Source organism: Nyctereutes procyonoides, unplaced genomic scaffold, assembly GCF_905146905.1.
Source record: "Nyctereutes procyonoides isolate TBG_1078 unplaced genomic scaffold, NYPRO_anot_genome, whole genome shotgun sequence".
Classification (NCBI taxonomy): domain Eukaryota; kingdom Metazoa; phylum Chordata; class Mammalia; order Carnivora; family Canidae; genus Nyctereutes; species Nyctereutes procyonoides.
Window position 1 is genome coordinate 13,582,728 of NW_026575035.1, and position 26,965 is coordinate 13,609,692.

General features: G+C 35.6%; 1 protein-coding gene across 1 annotated transcript in view; it reads right to left on the reverse strand.

The window, feature by feature from the left end:
- Positions 1-604: 604 nt before the first annotated feature.
- DNAJC5B (DnaJ heat shock protein family (Hsp40) member C5 beta) overlaps positions 605-26,965 on the reverse strand; it is a 66,025-nt gene continuing 39,664 nt past the window's right edge. Inside the window, exons 3-5 of the mRNA XM_055318422.1 lie at positions 20,170-20,383; positions 16,056-16,227; positions 605-699 (exon numbers count right to left, since the gene is read on the reverse strand). Of these exons, the coding sequence (XP_055174397.1) occupies positions 605-699; positions 16,056-16,227; positions 20,170-20,383 (481 nt within the window). The remainder of the gene's footprint in view (positions 700-16,055; positions 16,228-20,169; positions 20,384-26,965) is intronic.

Consider the following 26,965-nt stretch of genomic DNA (forward strand, 5'->3'; position numbering starts at 1 on the left):
AAATGACAATTTTTAATCTTTCAGAGAATATATTTTAAAATTAAGTGATAGTTGTCTTTTTTACATAATAATTTCTTTCTGCCTCTTGAAATATTTCAGTAGCCATATTAAACATTGACAGGGAAAAATCTACACATACACACACACACACACACACACACACACAATTCGTCTTAAATTTCCATGTATATTTTGCTAAAGATATTTGTGGCAGAGAGGAATATTGCATTCATTTAAACAGATGAGAAGTGGCTTCTGTTTGGAGTGCTACTTTAGTCTGTAAGGAATTAGATCTAGGTCACATAAGGACAGGCTCATAAAGCCTGTCCAGTGCCACCATCTTACCTCATGTAAGGAGCATAAAACACCTCTTCAGGCTTTTATTCATCAAAATGGAATGTGTTTCATTAGGAATTCTACTCAAAGAATGAGAATGCATACTGAGAAAATTATGTAGCAATCATCTTTCCCTAACCTAAAAAATAAAATATGAATGTGGAAAAGTTCACAGCATTTCATGCCCCTTTACCCTGTCCCACCCATGACCACCTGGAGACATGGCTGAACCAAGAGGGGATATTGTGGGCCCTCAATGGTCTCAATATTAAGAGTCTGTGCAGTAACTTCGAGGTCCTTCTCTGATTAGCTGTGTTTTCTCATTTGCATTTGTAGGCTGGAGAACAACTGGAAAGTCCACATCTAAAAATAAACAAAGCAAAGCAATAAACACCCTCTGATCGTGTTACATTTCCTTTAATGGGGCAAGTGGTAGATATTTTTGTTGAAATGATGATTGGCAAGCCAATTCATTTCATAAGATATTGAGGATGACTGTCCTTTAAAGGACTTCAAAAAGGGGGAAACCCTGTCTTTAATCTTCATTTAAGTTTTATAAGTTATAGAATTATAAAACTAAAACACTGAACCCAGCTTTCAACTTGAGGCAGTTGCTGAACCTGGTGAACTTGAATTTTAGTTTTCACCGTCTTGTGGGGATGAAAACAGGTCCACCATATATGTCATTTAGACCCTAGTGTATATCTGTATGATAAATGGCCCCTAAAGTTGTTCAGCATACAATTTCATATACGGCCCTTGGTTGGGAGAGAGGTCAAAGCCCAGAGCTTGCTTAGATGAGAGTCTAATAGGAAGCTCCCCACATAAAGCTAGTATCCAAAATGGTTATGCACTCTCTAAATCACCTTACCCCTAAATCTACAAGAAAATTTGTTGGTCTTGAGTTTTGCTGTTAAGAGGAAAGAACCCCTCTACAAATACTTAATAGCAAGCCAATGAGCACACATATTGGCAGACCAAATTTAAGTATCTTTATGTTCTAAGAAACCTCATGCTGATAGTTTAATTTAAAATGGTGCAGTATAAAATGTGTTCCCAAGCACCTAGCAGAATAGAATAGCCCCATCTTCAACCCAGACCTTAAAGAATCACTAAAATATTACTAAAATATATGAACTCAAGGTAAAAATGAACAGAGATAGAGGAGAGATAAATAGAGATAGAGAAATAGAGATCCTCATAAAATAACTAAAAAATTGTAAGAAACATGAACTCAGAAAAAAAGAAAGAAGGAGAGAGTGAACGATTACATACAGAAACAATGCACATTGAGAGCTAATAGAAACAATAGAAGGCCAAATCAGACCCAGAAAGACTTCCAAGCCTGCACTTTTAAGATGCAGAATTTTTTTAAAAAATAGATGTTGTTTTTAAATGATCAAGTGGGTTTTGAAACTAATAAAAAAGAACTTGAGATCAAAACATCTGAAAATTTTAAAACCTGATGTTTAACAGCTAAAGAGAGAATTAATGAAGTGGAAGACAGATCTGAGGAGGTTAATCAGAATGTAACACAGAGGAACAGAATTAAAATATGAAAGAGGTTAAAAGACATGAAGAATAGAATTATAAAGTCTAACATATTCTGGTAAGACTTTCATAAAGAGTAAAAGAAAAGATTAAAGGCAATATTTGAAGATTTAATGGCTAAGAATTTTCTAGAAAGATACCAATCCACATATCCAAGAACCAGATAGGATAAATTAAAGAAAAACTCATATTTAAAACATCTTAGTGACTTTGAAAAGTACCAAAAACAATTTGTTTTAGAGAGGGATCCCTGGGTGGCGCAGCGGTTTGGCGCCTGCCTTTGGCCCAGGGCGCGATCCTGGAGACCCGAGATCGAATCCCACGTCGGGCTCCCAGTGCATGGAGCCTGCTTCTCCCTCTGCCTGTGTCTCTGCCTCTCTTTCTCTCTCTGTGACTATCATAAATAAATAAAAATTAAAAAAAAAAAAAAAAGATGTATTAGAGAGAGAGAGGCACATATGGCAGGGTGGGAGAGCAGCAGAGGGAGAGAGAGAAGAGTAAGCAGGCTCCATGCTCAGCACAGAGCCTGAAGCTGAGCTCACCACAGAGGGGGCCGAGAGGGGGGAGCTCTATCTTTCAACTCTGACACCATAACCTGAGCTTAAATCAACAGTTGGACACTTAACTGACTGAGCCACCCAGGTGCCCCTCAAAGACAATGGTTTTAATAGCAATCTTATTTCTCAATAGCAAATATGGAAGTCCCAAAACTATGGAATTATAATTTTTATTTGCCAAAGAAGATATCAACCTAACTTTATTTACAAACTGTCTTGTTACTTTAAAAGAAAACATAGTATAAAGATATTTTTAGATAATAAAAGTGGAAATTTCCACCAACAGACTCAATTTAAAAATGTAATTCAGGCACAAAAAAAGTGTAACTAGATGGAAAATTTGTGCTGTAAAAAGGAATGATGAGTAAAGAAAATGGTAGATATGTAAACAAAAATAAGCAATACAGCAATAATAATAATTATATACAGCAATATTAATAATTTAGGAGACTTAAAATTAAGACAAAAGTAGAATACAAGAATAGTGTATAATCAGAAAGAAAATGACCAGAATTAAAATGTTACAAATTAAAATGTTACAAAGTTCTTGTATTGTTCAGGAAGGGTAAAGATAATAATTAATTTTAAACTTTGATAATTTAAGTATGCTTGATAAATGTTTAGGATAACCTAAAAGAACCCTTCTAAACTAGAGGAAGGAAAGAAATGAAATATGAAAGATTCTATCATTATAAAAGAAAAAAAGGAAAAAGAAACAAAAAATATGTCAATTTAAAGTGATAATTAAATATAACTAATTATAAGTCTCTAGCCTTAGTAAATAATAGAGCTGGTATTCAAACCTAGGCAGTATTTCTTAAGAGTCTGTTCTCTAAAAGAATAAAAGAGTAAGTTGGTAGAAGAAAATAAAAATATATCATCATTTATAATAATATAATAATACAATAAATGGACTTAATAGTCTATTCAAAAGAAAAAATGTTCTCAAACTGAATAAATTTCATTCCCCAACATATGTTGTTTACAAAATACACATCAAAAAAAATAAGGACAAAAAAAAGTTGATAGTAGAAAGATGTAAACCTCTTTACCACACAAACACTAATAAAAAGAAAGCTAATATAACTATATTTTAACAGACAAAATAAAATACAAAAAGCATTGATAGAGCTAAAGAGTAACTATATAATATAATTTTCAATTCACCAAAGAGATATAAAAATTCTAAACTTATAATCACTAATAGCCTCAAAATACATGAAGCAAAATTGATAGACCTTTACAGAAAAATAGAGAAATCCATCATCACAGTGGAAGATTTCAGTGCTTCTTTTAGTAACTGACTGATGAAGCAAACAAAAAAATCTTTAAGGATATAAAAAATTTGAAAAATACAATGTTGTGGACTAAATTGTGTCACACACAGACTGCCCCCTCTCTAGTTCATATCTTGAAATTTTAACATCCTGTACCTTGAATGTGAACCATATTTGGAAAGAGGGTCTTTGAAGAGGTAATTAAGGTAAAATGAGGTCCTCAGGCTAGGCATTCATTAAATATAACTGATGTCATTATAAGAGGATATTAGAATACAGACAGATACACAGAGGGAAGACCATGTAAGACATGAGGAGAAAATGGCCATCTACATGCCAAGAGAGGCCTCAGAGGGAGTCAACCCTGTGATACCATAAACTTTGACTTCTAACCTCTAGATTGCAAGAGAATAAATTTCTATTGTTCAATCCCCCTTCTCTGTGGTACTTTGTTAACAGTAGCCCTAGGAAACTAATACATATAATAAATTTGGTTTATTTAATAGTCCTATATGGAACAGTGAACCTAAAAAAGTGCAGAATGTATTATTTTGAAGCAATTTAGGACATAAATTTCTAGGATGTAAAGCAAGCCTCAAGATATTTTGTACTATTTTATCATGCTTCCCATAATTTCTGATCACAGTGCAGTGAAGTTAGACATAAACAACATAAAGAACCTGAAAAATCCCCCACAGGTTTACAAATTAAGATACACAAAGGCCTAACTTATAGATCAAAGAAAAAATTATAATGGAAATTAGAAAATATTTAAGAACTCAGATTTTAAGAACAATATAAAATGTGTGTATGACACTAAAATGGTACTTATAGGAAACTTTATAGCCTTAAATAAAAGAAGAAAAAAATTAAGAAGTCTAAAAATTAAGAAGTCAGAAAATTAACAATAAATTAAGAGAAATAATAAAGCATAAAAATTTAAAAGAAACAAATATACAAGAGAATCAAAACCAGAAGTTATTTATTTGAGAAGACCAATTAAATTTTCCAATATCTGGTAGAATGGCTAAAAAACAGAAATAACCAATATAAGGAATGACAACTGGAACAGTAATGCAGATCATAGTACATCTGATATTATGTGATATGCATATCACATAATGCATAAAAGGTGATAAAAGTAAATCTTGAAGAATTAATTTTTTAAAAAGATAGCAAATCTAAATGCCCTATAAACATTAAATACATTAAATATCAGTAATTCAAAATTTGCACAATCACACATTAGCCCAGAAAGTCCTATAAATCCTGTAGAAAGAGAAAAATCCAATAATACACAAACTCTTTAAAAGTATAAAAAGAAGGAATGGTTTCTAATTTATTTCATGAGGCATAATCTTGGTATAGAACTCTATAAGGAAAGTTCGAGAAAGGAAAATTATAGACCAATCTCAATCATTAACATAGATACAAACATCTAAGACAAAATATTTGCAAACCCATTTAATAAAAAAAAAATAGTTAATACATTATGACTGCATTGGGTTTATCTCAAGAATACAAGATTGCTTTAACATTGGAAAAACAATTTATATAGTTCCTCACATTAACAGATTTAAGGAGAAAAATCACAACCATCTCAATTGATGAAGAAAAAATATTTGATAAAATTTCAGACTCATGATAAAGGTTTAACAAAAAAGGAATAGAAGACAATTTTCTTAACCTGATCAAAAACCTACAGCAAGCCTTATAATTGGGATGCAATCTTGAAAGTACTTTCTCTTCAACATTTTACTGGTAGTTTCAGAAAATACAGAAAGGCAAGAAAGGGAAAAAAAAATCACAAGGGATGGGAAGGAAGAATCAAAACTATCACTATTCACAAATGATATAAGCAGTTATGTAGAAACCCTGAAAAATTTACAGATATATAATTGGAAATAGAGAATTTAGCTAGTTTCTTTAATTTAAAATCAATGTTTTAAAAAGTACATTTCTATATGCTAAAAAATAAGTAGAAACTAATATTATTTATTCATAACTGTATAAAAATGAAAAAGTATTCAGGAATAAATGTAACCAAAGATATATAAGATCTATCTTTAGCAAAGCCAGTAAGGAAGACCTAAATAAATAAAGGGATATACCATGTCACATGTTAGAAGACTCACATTTTTTAAAATGTCAATATTATGGAATTGATCTACAGAATTCTACTGCAGAATTGATCTACTGCATTTCTAAGTAAGATTTCAAAGGTTTTATTTGAATACCTTTTGTTTTAAAACTTGTCAAAACTGATTCTAAAATTTATATGGAAAAGCAAAAGTCCAAGAATATGTAAGACTCCTCTGGAAAACAGGGCAGGAAGACTTGCCTAAACAGTACTGGGAATTTTTATAAGTGGGCCTGGTTGCATACAGATAAACAAAATCAGCAGTGAACCAGAACAGAAAGTCCAGAAGCTCCTCCATACATTATTGAATCTCAAGGTATGTTAAAATCAAGACTAGAAATCACTGTGCTGTGACAATTTGCATTCTATATGGAAAATAAATGAAATTTATTTATATACATTTAATAAATGTAACCATACATCATATCACATGATGATTAAACATGTACATATGAAAGGTGTGTAAATGTTAAGAGCAGGAGCTCTTAACAAACTGTCCAGGATTCTAGATGTTTTTCCTCTATCACATTTCATTTCGATGGTATGAGACCTTGTCTGAACATACCCCATTTTGGGGTTCTTTGCAAGTATGATCTCTGCACGACTTCTGCTTCTTTCAATTCCTTGATAAAATTATTCATTATAACAGTTCAATATGACTGTAACTGGTTTGCCTGGCATGAAGAACATCATTTGCCATCTTACCATAGGTTGTAGGGAGACGTTGTGTCAAAGGCTTTGCTGGTATCAAGATTCATCCCTTTTAGGGTTCTTCATCCCCAAAATCTCCTACCCCTTAACTCCTCGTTCTTAATGTCATCAGCTTTATTTTTTTTAATGGTTTCTTTTTTTAAAAAAAAAAAAGATTTTATTTATTTATTCATGAGAGACACAGAAAGAGGCAGACACATAGGCAAAGGGAGAAGCAGGCTCCCTTTGGGGAGCCCGATGTGGGACTTGATCTCAGGACCCCAGGATAATGAGCCAAAGGCAGACTCTCAACCACTGAGCCACCCAGGCGATCAGCTTTAAATGTCAGTTTCTCAGGGAAGCTGTCTTTACCTGCATCTGTTGGTTTGCTTTGCCAGGGTGTTCACAGATAACTGGTTCCTACTTATTATCTTGCTTCTGTTCCTTGTTACACTGTATCACAAATCAAGTCCCCTAGTGTTTATTATTACAGCCCCCATGCTTCTCCTTTGGTGTGCTTATTTGTAAATTAACTAGCTCTTTGTGTCATTATTTGACATATGTCTCCCCATGTCCTTTGTTGGTTGTAAAATCCAAGATAACAGGGGCCATGTATTTCTTTTTTCTAGCTCCTACTGCAGTGTCTACAAATATTAAGTGCTCAATAAATGTTTGCTGTGGAAAAATTATCTTGATAAACCTGCCTAGTAAATTTGCTCACTGAACCTTTGTAGTGAAAAATTGAAGAAACTTTGGATCCACTTTGAGCTGCTTTTGGGGTAGCATTCTGAGCTGACTCACTGCTTGCTTGATATATTCATATGAAGAAGAAACAAAGGACTTTGTATTAATTGGTTCTAAGAGTTTTTTCCCATGAATTATTTTTTAGAAATGGGTTCCTTTTGGTTGGGGGTAAGGGGGTAGGAAGGAAATTGAGTGGGGTTGGTGAAAAGAGGGAAGGTGAATTTAATCTCTTCCTTGTGCCCTTTTCCTGGGCAGCAATGTGTGTTGAATGCTAAAGAGCAAATGTAATAAATGTCTCAATATCTTGGCTGAGAGCAAGAGTCTAACTACAAGCCATATGGCCTCTTCAATCAATGGCTGTGAATTTATTTGGGTTATATCCAGGTAAGTAGCAAGAACATTTAACCAATAAATAGATTTTTCTATCACTGAATCTCATATTTTTAGATCCAAGGTCAACACTATATATTCTTCTCTTTAGATATATTCTTCCCTCTCCTTCCAAAAAAAAAAAAATGAGGAAATCATGATTGCACAAAAAATCTTCAGGGTTTAACTGGAGTTTTCACTCCATTGCCTTCATTCAGTTTGGAAAAAAAAAAAACAAACCAACCAACCAACCCTGAATTTAGTTGTTGTATTCTTGGTTTGTTTTACCAAGGTGTTTAGAGACAACTGGTTCTCATTTATGCTCTTGCTTCTGTATCTTGTTACTCTGTCTCTGCCTCTCTCTCTCTCTCTCTCTCTCTCTCTCTCTCTCTCTCTCTCTCTCTCACACACACACACACACACACACACACACACATGTAGACACAGAGTCCCATGAAGCAGAGTACCTCAAGATGGTCTACAAAGTTCTCTTGTCTAGTATTCTGATTTCATTGGGTCTTCAGCTAACAGAGGAGGATAGGGTCTAAATGAGATAGTTTTAAATATACAAAATATCACAAAGTGGAAAAACAATTAGAAGTTCCACTTCTAATTTGTGAACATTTAAAAGCAAGATAAATCACCTGATATCCATTACCTTTATCTTTCAAGTTGCAAATTTTCCAAGATAAAAGAAAGAGGGGCAATGGTCTCCCCCTAGACACTTTCTTTCTTCTATTTGATCCTGATTGATTCATAAGAATAATAGCATTTCCCTGTGTTCCTAGGATCCCACTGGGCGTATATGTTTTAGAAAGAGATAGATATCAGTTTATAAGTTCTATAGGTTCCAGCTAATATTATGAAGAAGCCACTGGACTTATCCCTTTTATTTCCTAAGGGTAGATAGACGCTGGATTATACCCATGCAGATAGTTGAAAGAGATACAATAACTAAAGCCAATCTTTCCTCCCTACTACCAGTCCTACTCTGTATCACTATTATCAAACAGAAACTGGTACCATTTTATAGCATCAAAAGGTATCTTAGGCTTTAGCCAGTGTGAAGGAATAGGCATGTTTGAAATATGCACTTACTAAAAAATCCAAGAAAAGTATAGACTTTAGACATAAAACTAGAATTATTAAGCTATCTCAAGACAGGTGAAAAACATTTTTAATGTTCTTTTTAAATAAGTTAGTTGGTTTAAAGAAGAGTTTGATATTTTAAACTTGGATTTTCATAAGTTAAGAAATATCTATAATATTATATACAATGTGTCCTTAAAACTGAAGTTTGAGTGTTTAGTCACAGAATTCAAATCAGAAATATATTCCTCTAGTTAGCTCCTGTTCTTTCTTCTTTGTTAGTCTAGTTAGGCATAAGGAAGCAACAAGTATTAAGCAGCTATAATTTGTATTAAGCAGCTATAATTTGTATTCTGGAGGGAGGATAATCTCATATTAGTTTTACTATACTTTTTATCTTGGCATTTCTGGAAATTATATTCAGAATAATATAAGAAGTGCTAACCATACTTTTTTGAAAATTAGTATTCAAATATGAAAAATAAACTTTCAGTTATAATCTTCATATATTAGCCAAATCTCTAAGCACAGCATAATCTATAGCATAGCATTTTGATTGATAATTAATAAAAAACCCTTGCTCCACCTACTTCTCTCCCCACCCCCAACTGTCTTATCATCCTTTTAGTCCTCCATAAAGGCAGGTATTATGCTCTGGAGGCAGTTTGTTCTATTCCTTACCAGTGAGTATCAAGCTTGAAATAAGGATTTGTAGTCCATACAGAGAAATATTTTAGCAATACTGGCTACATAAGTATCAAACCCAATGCAAAATGAAAATGTGGTGCACCTGATTCAAAAGCTAAGAATTTGAAGACCATGACAGCAGAGCAATAAACCAAGTGTTGGAAATCCTAGTCAGTGCAATAGAGCAAGAAAAATAAATAAAAGGCGTACAGATTGAAATAGAAGAAATAAGACCATTTCTATTTGCAGATGACATAATTGTCATCATAGAAAATCCAGAGGAATTCACACACAACAATACAAATTAGTAAGTGAGCTTAACAGGAACACAGGATACCAAGTTAATATACAAAAATAATTGTAAATATTTATGATGAACAATTGGAAATGCAAATTAAAAACCAATGCCATTTACAGTAGCTCTCCCCAAAATGAAATACTTGGGTACCCATTTAACAAAATATACATCATCTCTGTATGCTGAAAACTACATTACACTCATAAAAGAAATCAAATGAGATGTGAGTAAGTAGAGACACATGCTGTGTTGGTGGATTGGATGATTCAACATAGTAAAGATCTCAATTTTTCCCAAATTAATGCAAATTTAATGCCATTCCAATTTTTCAAATTGGTATTTTTTTGTAGATTTTAGACAACTTGATACTAAAATTTATATGGAAAGGCAAAGAAACTAGGATCACCAAAACAATTTTGAAAAAGAACGAAGTTGGAGGAATCACACTAGCTGATTTTAAGACTTACTTTAAAGCTGCAGAAAGCAAGGTGGTCTGTTATTGGTAAAGGGATAGACACATAGATCAATGGAACAGGATAGAATCCATAAATAGGTCCATAGAAATATGGCCATTGTTTTTTAACATGGGCAAAGACAATTCAATGGAGAAAGGATAATCTTTTCAGCAAATGGGGTTGGAATAATTAAATTCCATTTGCAAAAAAAAAAAAAAAAAAAAAAAAAAAAAACACAAGAAAGCAACCTCTGTTCACCACAGCAACTTCTTGCAAGACACATCTCCAAGGGCAAGGGATACAAAGGAGAAAAAAAAAAAAAACTATTGGGACTTCACCAAGATAAAAAGCTTCTACACTGCAAATGAAACAGTCAACAAAACTAAAAGGCAATCTATGGAATGGGAGAAGATCTTTGCAAATGACATATCAGATAATGGGCTAGTACCCAACATCTATAAAGAACCATCAAACTCAACACCCAAAGAACAAATAATCCAATCAGATAATGGGCAGAAGACATGAACAGACATTTCTTCAAAGAAGACATACAAATGGCCAACAGACACATGAAAAAAATGTTCACTATCACTCGGCATCAGGGAAATACAAATCAAAACCACAATGAGAACCTCACACCAGTCAGAATGTCAGGAGACAACAGATGTTGGCAAGGATGCAGAGAAAGGGGAACCCTCTTACCCTGTTGGTGGGAATGCAAGCTGGCATAGCCACTCTGGAAAACAGTATGGAGGTTCCTCAGAAAGTTGAAAATAGAATGACCCAGCAATTGCACTACTAAGTATTTACCCCAAAGATACAAATGTAGTGATCCAAAGGGGCACCTGCACCCCAGTGTTTATAGCAGCAATGTTCACAATAGTCAAACTATAGAAAGAACCCAGATATCCATCAACAGATGAATGGATACACACATACACACACATATACACACAGGAATATTACTCAGCTATCAAAAACAATGAAATCTTGCCATTGGCAAGGATGTGGGTGGAACTAGAAGGTATTATGCTAAGTGATATGTCAGTCAAAGAAAGACAGTTATCATATGATCTCACTCATGTGGAACTTAAGAAACAAAACAGAGGATCATGGGGGAAGGTAGGGAAAAATAAAAAATGATGAAATAAGAGAGGGAGCCAAACTATAAGAGATGCTTAATCATAGGAAACAAGCTGAGGATTGCCGGAGGGGAGGCAGGTCAGGGGTTGGGGTAACTGGGTGATGGACATTAAGGAGGGCATGTGATATAATGAGCACTGAGTATTATATAAGACTGATGACTCACTGAACTCTACCCCTGAAACTATAATACACTGTTAATTAATCGAATTTATTTATTTAAAATTTTCAAAAAAAATTAAGAGGAAATGCTTAAAAATGGGTTATAGATCTAAATATTAGACATAAAACTATAACACTTTTTGAAAACATTGGAGAAAATTTTCATGACTTAGGGTTAGGCTAAAAGTTCTTAGACATGACGTTAAAAGCATAAACCACTGAAAAATTTGACACCTTTGTAATAAAAATTTTTGCTCTGTAAAGAAGCAGCAAAAAATATATGTAGAAATGATAATAGTTTTATAAAACAAAACCCCATAAATATTTACACAAAAAAATTTAAAACTGTTGTTATCCTTGGAGAGCTGGTACCAGCTTTTGACTTTTGACTCTGTATCCTTCTGTGGTTGTTAAATTTTTATTAATATCTCTTACTTGCATACAAGGTCTCAAAACTCCCCACCATTGGCAGCTTTCAAATGAGGTTAGGCAGCAGTCAGCTAGAAAAGTTGTGGGAAGGTGAGGGTTAACTACTTAGATTTTGTCCAACTCTGAAATCCTAGGATTTTGTAATTATATACAATGTAAGATTGTTAAAAATTCCCTATGTGAGAAAATGTTTGCCATATTTTATTTAATTTCAGAATCATTGAAAAAAAAACTTAAAGCTCCACGGCTCACCAATACCTTCTAATGGACTCAAATCTTGATATATGCTGCTTATCATTTGTCATGAGTAACTTGATATCTTAATGATTAGTAGCCTCTTCCAAGTATATTTTCTGTTTTCTTAAAATTTATTTGAGAGAGAGGGAGAGAGAGAGAGATCATGCACAAGCAGGAGGAGGGGCAGAGGGAGAGAGAGAGAATCTCAAGCAGACTCCCCAATGAGTCCCAACTTGAGGCTCCATCTCATGATCCTGAGATCATGACTTGAGCTGAAACCAAGTTGGAAACTCAACTGACTGAAGCACCTAGGCACACCTCAAGTGTATTTTCTTAAACAACTTTAAGTGGCTCTCCTTCTTTTGCAGAACAGGAGAGTCCACATTCCATTTATTGATCACAGTCTAGAAAGCATGGTCTTCACATGGAATCTGGTTTTTCATCTTTACAAGCCCTAACTTAACATTAATTTTTATCTGTAAACTATATTAACTCTCTGAATTAGTGAAGTAAAAATCTGAAACTCGTTCACCTAGATGCAAATAAGGCATAAATTTTCATAATGAAATGTTAGACTGAAAAGCATGGTGAATTTACTTGCTTCATTACTCCATCGTTAATGAAATTTTAGCTTCAGGGACCTATATCTGTGTAAATCTTTCTGAAGGCTTTTTGGGGCCCTACCAATGTGCTTATATTTTTGTATATTTGCAAAAGTAAGATATTTTTATCATAATCAGCAAAAACAGTGTCTCTTTCTACTTTGATTTCCCTCTGTCATGCTTTTCTTCTTGATGAGTGGCAACAGAGGGGCTATGGATATTTTGGGGATTCAGTTAAGGAGAAATAGAGTTAAGGGATAAGTTTTATTTGAATTTAGTGTCCTATGTTTTTGTGGTTTGCAGTGTATAGTTAATTATTGGTAGCCATACTGGCATAGGAGTAGCTTAAAAAATCCTCTTATAGCTCCCTATGCCAGTTCACTTGCTGAGGAAACATGAAAATCCACACCAGAGGTCAGGTCACCCTGTATGAATGTGCCCAGGAGGCTCTGATACTGAAAATATTGAGTGATGTAGGGGCAAAAAGTTGGAAATGTAGAGACTTAAAAAGTGATCTGTGAAAAATTCTTCTAAATCTTACATCTTATATGTAAAAGAGACTAGTCTTCTCAAATTTAATAGCTATCACTAAAAATGTAGACATTATCAATAATGAGCTGTAACACCAAAAGAAACTTTTCTGTTCTACCAATGTGAGAAAACAAATTTTGATCAAATACACTAGAGAAAAAAACAATTATTTTTCTATTCTTCCTACAGAAAATGATATTCCAAAATTACTGTCAAATGAAGAGACAAAGAATAGTGCATCCAGAAGGCATAGAGGGAAAGTATTATAGAGGTGTACCAGGCTGTTAAACTATTGCTATTTTGTTTTAGACTTTCTCATATTTGTAGTATTTTTAGTTTTTAAGCTTTGCAATTTATTGTGATTTCCCTTTCTCATTAAAAATAAATATTTGCTTTCAGAGCTACTTTTATGTTTATAATTTTGTGCTTTTTTTGGTAAAGAACACTGCTCAAGTTGTGTAAGTATCAGGCCCTACAAAATTTGGATCAACTCTGCATAGAGCTTTTAAATATTTGGGCATAGAATAAAGCTTTTCCTTTGGCTTAAGGATTCTTAGTAACACAATCAAGTGAGATCATGCTTTACTTAGTCTAGAATATGACCTCTGCAATGGAATTGGTAACTCTGAGGTGTCAGAACTGAGAACAGTGAGAGGCACACAGATTTATCACCAGTCATCCTACAGGAAAGAAACCTGGGTGGAATTTGGCACTGAGTATACATTTCTGTTCCAGAAAAGAAAACTGCAAAGGAGGTCTGATGAAATGACCTGGTAGAGCTTTTATCTAATTTAAAAGAGGAAAGACTTTGAGGCTTTTCAGAGAAGTGTGAAACAGTGGAGTTGGGGTATCTACGTTCAATTTACCTAGTTTTGGTTTCTGCACTATACAGGAAAAGTTAAGGTTGACATTGTGGATGATGATGAAAATACTCTCATATCTCACTGCCCCTTCCTATTTAGTAATTGAATAGTGTACTGGACTGATGGATGTTATGGGAGATCCTGTAGACAAAAGAGCTAGCTAATGTGATCTTACAATAGTTTATCTCCCTTGCAAAGGCAGAAGGGATTAATGTACTGGGGATCATCATTCTTAAGGAAATTATGCAAGGTCACTGGCCCTTCCATGGAGAATTTACACATATATATGTAAATATATATATTTATAAACATATATATTTATATATATTTATAATATATTATTATATTATATTATAATATATACTATATAAATATATTATATATTTATATTTATAAATATATATAAATTTAACCCATTTTTAAATATAATATATTTAACCCATTTTTAAATATATATATTTATATATATATATATTTAACCCATTTTTAAGTAGTACTGCTTGCTTGTTCTTTTTGGCATGTATGTTCTCATTAAAAGATTAATTGTCCTTTTTACATCCCAAATAAGGTAAAAGGCAATTATAATTATATTTAATCATGGGCCCACAATTTGTTTCCAGGAGTAGTAATAAAAATTATTAGAGTAACCCCCTGTTTGCTAGACCCAGTGGTCTCCATAGAAAGGGGTCACAGGTTGCAGGAAAACCCCTTAGTCTTCTCTGACTCCCAGTCCTAAAATGATCTGGACTAAGTACAATTTAAAAAATTGAAGACTCCTTCCTTCAAGCTAGAGTTAGGTTATGATAAGTTACTATTACTTAGCATAACATTTGGTAGGGAATAAAAGGTATATGGAAGGTTTTAGATAGTCTCTGCTGCTTGATGTCATAGAAATTCTGTTTCATTGTGATCAAAAGAATCAGAGTCCAGTTCAGTCCAGAGAAATGTACCATTCCTAATTTCAGCAATTCTGACAACAATGGGCCACTGTCTGAATTATCAAGTGATTCTTTTATTTGGCTGTCCAGGGTTCTTTGTGATTTAGCAATAAAGTCTATAATGCAGAATAATTATACATTCTATAGGAGAAAATTATAGTAGGATTATGGCTGCAAGACAGAGAGGACAATGGCAGATTTGACTCCAGCTTGTTTACACAAAGGCATTTCCCAGAACATATGAAGTATTCCTAGTGGTGTGAATTCTGTGAGGTTTTATCTTTCCTTATATTTTTTTCTTTATCATTTCTGGGAGGAACGAACTTGAAGAATCAAGTAATATTTATGATCATGTATACACATAGACAAACATGTAGAGGTGGTTTAGCAAAGCAAATAGTCCCATTTATGAAGGACAGTAATCTTGATGCTGGTTGAGGCTAGCTCTGAATGTGTGGGTTTGAAAGAAAACTATGTTTCCAGGGAAGAAAGATCACCCTTACCCTAGTTCTACTCAAAACCCATTATCAAGTACTCAGAAAGAAGAAAAGTCAAGGGTTGTTGACTTTTTGTGATGTCCATTCCCTTCTATATGAATAGAGATCCTAAAGTAACAGGCTTGGTTCTTGTATCTCTGAGCATTCCCACTCAAACCTCCCTGAACCTAGAGCTCATACTCTCATAATTGATCATGAATTGTACTAGCTTTGCTTTGTGATCAGCATATTTCGTGATTTTTTTTTTCTCATGGTGTCAGGTTCTGCTTTTCTTTGTTGCTAGGAAAGGGAACTGTCGTTTCATCCTCTCCAAAAGTGGTACCAAAGATGACAGTCATTGGGATTCCTCTCATTGGGTTGTTGGATCTCTCTCACTTTAGTGATAACCATCATCAGAGACCTCACACGTGATCAAGCCTGTGAAGGGAAACCCACTAACTCTCTCCTCATTTTACTCTACCTTTTTCCATATCGGTCTTGATCTGCTCCTCAAGATCCTCTGGGGACACATAAAAGTCCTCTTCTGGCACTGATGATTTGGGCCGGCAGCGTCCACAGCAGCAGTTGCAGCAGCAGCATAGGCAGCAGCAAAAATAACAGCCAGTCAAGAGGCCAATGATGACAAACAGGGTCTAAGGGAAACAGAAGCAAAGCAAAATAGGGGGGAGTGGTGGTAGGGTGTGGGAGAACCCCAGAAATTAAGTGTGCTTTCATGTATCTTCAGAAACCTAAAGATTTTGCAGTTCACCCTGCAGACCACATATTCACCCTCATCCTTATTGTAGCTTTTTAGTTACCTTGGAAACAAATTCCTTATGAAGTTTTGCCTAACAAGTTCACAGGAAGTGACTTGTAGCCTAAGTAATGAAGTGTTTATTCATAAGCTATAGTGGTCATTATTAACAGTAGAGCAAACAAAACAACAAACAAACAACCTCTACAGGTCAAATGAGCTAACCAAGGAATTTGACTCATACTCGCTGAAGAAGAGCTGTTGATAGCTCTCCCTCCCACCTCCACATTTCTCTTAGTCACCAAGTCCTGCCAAAATCTCCTGCCCACTCCGCCCCCCCCCCCCCGCCCCGCTTGTCTCAATCCTGACTGGTAGGACTTTAGAAAGGTCTTGTTATCTCTGCCTTTAATACTTCAGTAGCCTCCTAACTAGCCTCCCTGCCTCCACTCTTGCCTCCTGTTCTACTCTGCATATTGTTGTGGGAGCTTTCTGAAATACATGTACTTTTGAGCCTATGCGGCAACTTTCCTGCCTCTCAGGAAAGGCTCGAACTCCTTATTAATGGTCATATGGCTTCCAACCCTTCTGTGGATTAGCACAGCCCCCTTCCTGCCATGCTTGCCATAGCTTTGCTATCCCTGTGGATTCATCTGCCCAGGGGGCCCCTCCCCTTTCCCCAGCTACCTAAAAAATGTCCTCCCTGTGTTTTGGATTCATGTCAAAGATCCTCTCACTGACATCTTTCCTGAATAGTTTCTCCCTCCATCTTTCCTGAATAGTTTCTCCCTCCTTTGTGCCCCAGCTGTACTCCATATAAATTTCTACCATGTTTTTTTTTAATTGTTATTGACATTTTAGGACATTGATCAGTTTATAGGTCTGTCTCACTTTAGGCTGAGCTTCTTGAAGGCTAGAACTATATGTTAATCATCTTCAGTCCCTCCTAACCTAAGAATTTAGTACCTGGTGTGTGGAAGACAATAAATACCTACTGAATTAATGAATGTGTGAAGTAATTTATAGATAAATGATTTGTTCCTCCTAGTGAACGGCCAGCACCAGGATTTCCCCACAAGCATATAAAAGGTTTGCTTATTAAGTCTGCCGTAGCTAAAGATGAAAGAAACTTTCCCAACCTCCAGTTTTAGTTAAAATAAGCCAAATTTTGTTAGTGGAGCAAAATAAATTTGATTTTTTAAAAAACATGTTATTTGAGATAGGAAATGTTTTATACATATTTGAATCAGAATGCAGATTTTATCTAAAAAGAGCAGAGAGAATAAAGATTACCTCGTGTATACAGTTCTTCAGTAACTTAAGGCAGAAATCTTTAACGTTAATGAACTTCACCTGGTTCATCCTGGCTCATCCCTGCTACCTAACCCACTATCCCCTCTCTCTGACTTTGGTTCCTGTTGTGGGATGGAGCTTAAAGTGGCTTGGAGCAAGGAAGCTTTAATTACACTCTCATATCTATAATCTTTTTGCTTAGTATACTCTACATTTTCATTTTCATAGACTTAAGTAAATTACCCTGAAAAACAGAACTGTGATACCCTTCTCCTCACCAACTGCCACCAAAACCCTCCTGTGCAGTAGTCTTGAGTTACAGCCCCAAGCAGCACCTCCTTTCTTTGACTACTTTTGTCCTTGTCTTTACGATGCAATTCCTACATTTTTCTCTTCTCTGAAAATTTCATTTAATTCATGTACTTTTTTGTTCTTTATCACAACTAGATTGTTTGCCTGTTGGAAAATAACCTTGTCTTATATACTTACAATGCTTAGTACACTACTGGGCATAAGTAAGAGTCCAATATTTTTGAAGTACATATTTTAAATGGTACAATAAATCATTCTTGCAATGCATACTTAATACATGATCACTATGTGCCAGCTATTCTTTTTTTTTAGATTTTAAAAAAATTTTTATTCATGATAGACATAGAGAGAGAGAGAGAGAGAGAGGCAGAGACACAGGCAGAGGGAGAAGCAGGCTCCCTGCCGGGAGCCCAACACGGGACTCGATCTCGGGACTCACAGGATCGCGCCCTGGGCCAAAGGCAGGTGCTAAACCGCTGAGCCACCCAGGGATCCCCTGTGCCAGTTATTCTAATGGGAACAGTGCCGTTAGACTTTGGACATAACCAGAAGAAGGAGGCGGAGTTTTTTGTAATCTTATTTTTAAAGACCCACATCAGGAATCATTTCGTATATCTCTTATACCACTGGACAGCTGCTGCTTTTCTATATGAATTTTGATCAATTTTGTCAACTTTCTCAGCAAGCAAATCTATTCTCATTCTTATGTAGGCCAGCCTCAATATGCAACCAGGTGCTAGTGTGTAAATTATCTAGAATGCCAGATTTACCTTCCCATGGAGAGAGTGTCAGCTCTGAAGGTTAGGTTCCCAGGCAAGCCCATTAAAGCCCCCATTGTTATATGAACACTCAATCTATCATACATGGCATTGTCAGTGTGTACACTCTCATGCTAAGGTTCACATCCACTCAGAGGGAACTGGTCTCCCTCCCAGGTCTTCAACAATAGAAAAAGGAGGATTCAGTGGGAATGTCACTTATCTTGAGGAAAAGAAATTTTGAAGACTGCAGAAGACAAGGGAGGCATCAGGTTGCAGACTCTCCATGCTTATGTACAAAAATATATTTTCTCTCCTTCTGCATACATAAAAGTTTCCAATTTAACAATATTTATTTTATTGGAAGAAAATAACAGAATCATATTGAACATGCAATCCCTCTTTTTGGAGATCTGTAGTTTTTTAAATTATTAATAATTTGAATATGAATGTGAGTTCATGATTTCACAAAATGTATGAATTATCAAAAAAATATGCTGATGGTCTGTATGTATAGTTTACGTGTAAATACGCTTTTATCAGAAGATAAGGATATTAAAACTCATAAGCAAATACATAACCACCACCAAACATTCATATACTAGGTATTCCTAGGAAACCACAAAAATTTACCGTCAAAAGTCAATTTTGATTGCACTAAGTCCTTAAAAACATTGCCTTCGTCTTGACTAGATATTCTTTTTTAAAAATTTCTCCCTCTGGGGCAGCCCGGGTGGCTCAGCGGTTTTGCACCGCCTTCAGCCCAGGTTCTGGAGACCCGGGATGGAGTCCCACGTCAGGCCTGCTTCTCCCTCTGCCTGTGTCTCTGTCTCTGTGTCTCTCTGTGTCTCTCTCATGAATAAATAAATAAAATCTTTAAAAAAAATTTTCTCCCTCTGTGTCTCTTCACCCTGTCCAGCTCTACTTAATTTTCACTCCACTCCCCCCCCACACATTTCCTTCTCTACTACTTGAGGTCATGTTCCACATGAGACTATCACATAACTAACATGCATTCTCCCAAGTTCTATATTTGCACATGTAGCTTATGTTATTGATAATAAAGTACATGGCTAAATTTGTCCTATAATAATTTACCAACTACTTGTCACACTATTAAATTATTTTTGTTTTTGAGCAATGAGTCAGTTCTTAATTAGTCATTATGGGGAGAGGGAGGGCAGTCAGAATTAACCCGAAGCCTCAAATTCAATTATAATTAATGTCTAGAAGTATTTTAAGTCATGCTGTATTTTATAATTGTTTGGTGAGTTAAAGCAAAAAAAAATTCTCAAATAACAGCTTTCAGTTGAAGTGATATCTTTATTTACAAGAGTTATAGTAACTCTTATTATATAGTAACTTATTACTATAGTAAGTAATATAGTAACGTTAGGTTTTCTCAGAGATGGAGTCTAAAAGAGTGAATAATACCATGATTTTTCTAGGAAATTGTTTTTAAAGAAAAAAAATTGGTTTACCTTTGCCCACCAGCTTGACAGCATGAAGTAGGTGTTAACATTTTCATCTCCGAATTGTTCGGCCACATAGAGTCCCAGAGATCCATACTTGTCATATATGTTTCTCTTTGACATGTCCGTAAGTATCGTGTGGGCGTTGTTGATTTCTTTAAACTTATCAGCAGCAGCTGGATCATCTGGATTCTTGTCTGGATGGTGTTTCAGGGCCAATTTTCTTTTAAGATTAAAACAAAAGTGAGGAAAAGTGTTATTTGACAAGAACCGCAATGACACTTTAGGAGGGGCAGTATTCATTTGTACATCGTTTTTACATGCAATTACTTTGAAATGACAATTTTCACAAAAATGTTGATGTAACTAAGCAAGTTTTCACTTTTCATTCTTTTAAAGATTTTATTTATTTATTCATGAGAGACAGAGAGAGAGAGAGAGAGAGAGAGAGAGAGAGAGAGAAGAGAAGAGAAGAGAAGAGACACAGGCAGAGGGAGAAGCAGGCTCCATGCAGGGAGCCTGATGTGGGACTTGATTCCAGGACTCCAGGATCACGGCCTGGGCTGAAGGCAGGCACTAAACCACTGAGCCACCCAGGGATCCCTCTCTTGTTTCTAATATGCTGGCACAGTAGTATTATTTCTCTCCTCACACCCTCAAAGGAATTCTTGGTTGCTGCATACTTGTGGAGTCTGTGGCAAATATATGAAGTTTATTTTTACCTAGGAGCTGATCCATGGCCCACCTCAATATGCAGAGGCCTTTAAGAGTTTGTACAATAGGGTCGGTTTACAATAAAATTCCATTTACAACTGAAACAAGTTTCTAGAATTAACAAAACTTCACATGACATATTTGAAAAGTTAAACTCAACTTCAAAAAAAATCTGATTCATACGCGCTTGGATAAACAGTATGACTCTTTTCACAGATCTTCCACAAATCCTCACTCCCTTTTGTTTTTATGAGCAGCTACTATGACTTCCCTTGTTTTCAAATGTATATTTGACTTCTTTTCAAATAGGTCTTTCCACTTCAAATAATCTGTAGAAGTTTACTTGTGAGTAAAAGGTCCTCTCTTCTCTGTGGATCATATACCAATTCTGGAAGGATATGTATATATGTGTTGTGTTGCAGGTGTGTGTGTGTGGGGGGGGGGGTGTGTGAAAGAGAGAGGAGGGGGAAGAAAGAGAGAGAGATATTTGGGAGTTATTTAGTCTTTCGTTATACTCAAGTATTCAAAAAAACCTGTAAAATAAACGTAAGAACTGAGCTATGATAGTCGGGGGTCTGGCTGGTAACCATTTCCTTCACTTCCCTCTATACATAGATTTAAATATTAGTTAAAGCCATTTTCAAAAACTGAGTCTGTAGCAGTTTTTCCACTGCAAAGTCAGTGAATTTTACGACTCTGTACCAGAAATTATATGTGACTTGTTTTTCCTACTGTGCCCATCATAGCTATGGGATGTAGGAATGTAGGAATGTGGGATGTAGTATGTAGGAATATACTTTCAGCTTTTGTTTTGGTTTAGATTAAATTGTTTCATTTTAATGCAATAATAAAAGGCCATGAGTAGAGCAGAAAAATCAAGATTACATTATAAGTCAATCTACACAATAAACTGGAAAAAAATCACATCTATTTTAGGAATTAAAGTATTGCTGGGATCCCTGGGTGGCGCAGCGGTTTGGCGCCTGCCTTTGGCCTGGGGCGTGATCCTGGAGACCCAGGATCGAATCTCACGTCGGGCTCCCGGTGCATGGAGCCTGCTTCTCCCTCTGCCTATGTCTCTGCCTCACTCTCTCTCTCACTCTCTGTGTGACTATCATAAATAAATTTTAAAAAAAATTAAGGTATTGCTGATTAGGATGTAGGTGATTAAGCAGCTCAGCACCAGCATGCTTTAAAAGTACCAAGGGGATCCCGGGTGGCGCAGCGGTTTGGCGCCTGCCTTTGGCCCAGGGCGCGATCCTGGAGACCCGGGATCGAATCCCACGTCAGGCTCCCGGTGCATGGAGCCTGCTTCTCCCTCTGCCTATGTCTCTGCCTCTCTCTCTCTCTCTCTCTCTCTCTCTCTCTGTATGACTATCATAAATAAATAATAAAAATAAAAAAAATAAAAGTACCAAAATACTTAAAAGTAAAAATCATGGTGTAAAATCCATTTCAACTCTGAACTCAGAATTAATAAAAAGGATAAAGCAAGGATAGTTCTTTTTAATTAATTAATTAATTAGAGAGAGGGAGAGAGAACACAAGTAAGGGGAGTGGCAGGCAGAGGGAGAGGGAGAAGCAGGCTCCCCAATGAACAGAGAGCCCCTCATTGGGGCTCAATCCCAGGACCCTGGGATCATGACCTGAGCCAAAAAGTCAGATGCTTAACTGATGATTGAGCCATCCAGGCACCCCTGATAGTTCACTTTAAATTTGTTTAACCAAACGTTTCATGCTTTTTGAGGGACAGTTGGGGTATCTATAAATTCTTAGAGAGGAGACCATTGGAGATGTTTTTTATGTGCAGAATTCATGATGAAATTTTGCTAATAGCACAAAATGCCTATTTTGTCATTTAAAATTATTTTATAATGTTTACTATAAGCCAGCACTGTTGTAAATATTTATTTATTAATATTCACCACAATTCTATGAAATAGGTATTATAATGATTCCATTTTACAGATGAGGAAATTTAGCTACCAGAAAGTTAAGTGAGTTTTCCATTATCACACAGCTAATAATTAGATCTAGACTTTGAATACAGGCAATCTGACCCTGAGCACATGCTCTTAGATACCACTATGCTACCTTGTTAAATATTTTTAAATTTAAAAAGTAAGGCATTCAGAATGTTAGTAGGCCATTGTAAGGACTTTGGCTTTTGGCCTATATGACCTGGGAAGCTATTGGGGTACTTTAGTTTTAGAAGGATTGCTAACCTTTGGAGAGGACAAAGGCCAAACCAGGGACACTCTTAGGAAAAGTTCATGGTGGTTCTGATCAGTGTGGTAGTGGAAGGTATAATGAGAAGTGGTTGGATTCCGGATATATTTTGAGGGCTAGCTGATGGATTGGGTGTGGGATATGAAAGAAAGAGAAATAAGAGATGACACCAGAGTTTTGGGCTGAGCAAATTTGTAGAGAGAAGTTTGTAGTTACTATTTAATGAGTTGGCAAGAGGCTTCTTTTCTTTTTCTTTTTCTTTCTTTTTTTTTTTTTTTTTTTTTTTTTGGCAATAGGGAATGGTTTGCTAGGATTTAGAGTTATATTTAGACATCTTTGAGATGCCTATTGGACTTCCAAGTAGTGATGGAGAGATATATGAACCTGGAGTCTAGGCAAGAGTTACTGTGGGAGGGATGCCTGGATGACTCAGTGGTTTAGTGCTTGCCTTCGGCCCAGGGTGTGATCCTGGAGACTCAGGATTGAGTCCCATATTGGGCTCCCTGCATGAAGCCTGCTTCTGTCTCTGCCTCTCTCTGTGTCTCCTGAATAAATAAATAAAATCTTTTTTAAAAAAGAAAAAGAGTTACACACAGAATGGTATATATGTCTTTATATAAGGAAAATAAATCCAAAAAATAAGTAGAAAAGAAAGAACTTGGAAGGTTATAACCACAATTAATGGTGCTTATAGCTGCACATTAGGATTATAGGTAGTTATTTTGTTTTTGCTTGTTACAAAAAATATACAGATTACTTGCGTAGTTTCCTTCTATAAGCATTTTTAAGCTCATTAAAAATATTATCTTTTAATAGCTGAAAGTTTAGTTTGTTCTCTTAAATGACCTACTACCAAATTAGAAGGGAAAGGAAGAAAGAAAGGAGTTCTCTAACTTCAGTGATACAATGATCATCATCAAAAACTGTCAAGTGGATTCTTTAAACACATTAATATTAATGGCATGATATTCCTGGAATTCTCACACTGTGCTGTAGTATACAATTGCAGCATTTTCTCCTACTAGCTCCAGAAATCATTTCCAGGTCAATCAAATACAATAGCTATTACTTCTCCCTTGAAAAAAGAAACCCCTGGAAAGTGCCTCTTTGCATACATTGCCTTGTTTCTTGTTTTCAGTTGTAGACTGATACATACCGCCCAACTCTTAGCCAGAAAAGCCTAACTTCCTGTCATATTTTAAGCTGCTTGGATCTTTATCAGCTCACAAGGGCAGATGCACTCAATCATTTATCACACTCCTCTAACAATAGCATTGGCAAATTCAGAAGGCTGGACCATCTCCATTTGTAACAAATCCAATTTCTAGTCATCAGCAGCATTTTGACTCCTCTTGGCAGGCACTCTTGGCTCTGAGGAATCCTTGGGAAATATGGCTAGCAGAGGCAGCTGCCAAAATTATACAACTGCTCAGGAAGTACTTGGTCAATGACCCATCCTTGGGAATTGCCTATAGAGCAAGGAAGCATGTATGGAATTTAGGATAAAAAGAAGTGCTTAGAGTCATTTGAATATAAATTTCACCTAGTTCATTTTAAAGATCTTTCTTATAATTTCTCATTTTATATTTAAAAGTGACATAATGTGTGCCTTTTATTCTAATTCTCTCTAAACTTAGTCAGCTATTAATCTGGTATGACTATAAACTAATGTTAGAAATAGCATCAATGCCTCTAACTTCCATTTAAAAATCCAATGACAACTGTCAACTGCAGTGCATAGTGAATTCAATGAGTGGCAGATAAAATAAACATGGGGTTTATGGTTATATTACTTAAGGCCCCTATTCTGAGGCAGTAGCATAATTCTAAGAATTATAGTGCTCTGCTCAGTTCTCTTCCTCTTAACATCGATCCTCTTACCATCAGATCTACCTGCTACTCTCTACTGGTTTCTAAGTCATCTAAGACCAGATTCTGACCATGTTGCCTCACAGTTAGGCCAGATCCGTCTCCATGAGGTTGAAATGTTATAGGAAACCTTGTTTGGGAAAGGTGGCATCTAAGATTCAGGGAACTAAGTTTCATCCTGGCATGGCTCTGTCTATAAACTGCCTTTCCCTACTCAACACATTTTCAGCTGCTTTATCCAATTATCACCTATTGTTTCCTATTTCAAAATTTTGCCTGGGTGCCTGGGTGGCTCAGTTGATTAACTGAGCCAATCCAACTCTTGACTTAGGTTCAGGTCATGATCTCAGGGTTGTGAGATAGAGCCCCATGAGCCCGCTTAAGATTTTCTCTTTTCCTCCGCCCCTCCCACCACTCTCTCCTTCTCTTAAAAAAAATTCCCCATTGCAGTGTGACTTTCTGCTAAACTCTCTCAGCCACAAAGTTTATTGCCCCCTCAATGTCCCAGAAGAAGCCACCTGCTGCATAAGATGAAACAGTAGAAGAGTAAGAGTGATTTCTTCCCATATTCTAGAACCCTTAAAATACCCTTGTGACAGAAACACACACACATGCAGAGCAAAATCTGAGTTTGAAAAAGCTCAGGTAGCAAAAGAAAGCAAAATCTGAGCTCAGACATAGACTATTTTCTCTAGAAAAAATTAGTATAATGGGAAGGAGACTAGTGGTAAATAGGAAAATGAGCTGCTATAAACCAAGTTTGAAGGTAAAAACAAACCTAGATTAGTAACTCTAGGTGATGGCAAGTATTGCAATAATGGAACTTGATAGTTGTCATAATATTGGAAGTTCAGTGGAATTCCTCTGCCCTCTTGGACTAAGTCAACACCCAAGTGAAAACATAATAAACCAGTATAGGAGCCCCAGTGCATATGTCCCTGCTGATATAGATATAGATATAGATACATAGATATATAGATATATAGATACCCTTTTGTGGTTTAATTTGCATTTTCCTAATTACTAATGAGGCTGACATATATATACCTATATATGCCATTTGGATATCATCTATTTAAGTGCATAGTCTTTTGCCAGTTTTTAGTTTGATATTTAAATTGTAGCATTTTAGAAAATACCTATTCTCTATATGAATCCTTAGTCATTTATATGTATTGCATATATATTCTCTCTTTCTGGAAACTTATTGTTAGTTTCTTTCTGGAATCTTTTGATGAACAGAAATTCTTAATTTTAATTTAGTTGAATTGATCAATTTTATCCTGAATTCAGAAAGATATTGTCCTATAAATTCTATAACTCTAAAATCTTTATAGATTTGCCTTTCACATGGAAGTCAAGGATTGATTTGTAGCTGCTTTTTCAATGTGGTGGAAGGTAGGTGTCCAATCTCATCTTTAAAATGTGGTTATATAACTGTCCTAGCACCATTTATTTTAAAAATAAAATCCGTTCCCTGTATTTCTAGGCTCTCTTCTGCTGCCATTGGTCTGTTTGGCTATTTCTGGGACAATCATAGTTTGAAATACGGTACTTTAAAGTATGTATTAGTATATTCAAGAGCAAGTTTCTCCCGGGGTGCCTGAATGGGTCAGTGGGTTGAGGGTCCAACTCTTGATTTCAGCTCAGGTCATGATCTCAGGGTCATGGGATCAAAGCTTGTGTTAGGTTGCATGCTCAGCACAGTCTGCTTGGGATTCTCTCTCTCTCCCTTTCCCTCTGCTCCTCACCCTGCTCATGATCTTGCTGAAATAAACAAACAAATAAATAAGTAAGTAAATAAATAAAAGCTTTCTAAAAAAGTGAGTTCTTCTCTTTTACTAATTGACTAACAGTGAATGGATGTTCAATTTTTTTCAAATGTTTTTTCTGAATATGTTGAGAAAACACATTTTTTTCTCTTTCAGTCTGTTAACATGATTGATTTTCTAATATTAAATGAAGTTTGTTCTTGGATAAACTCAACTTGGTC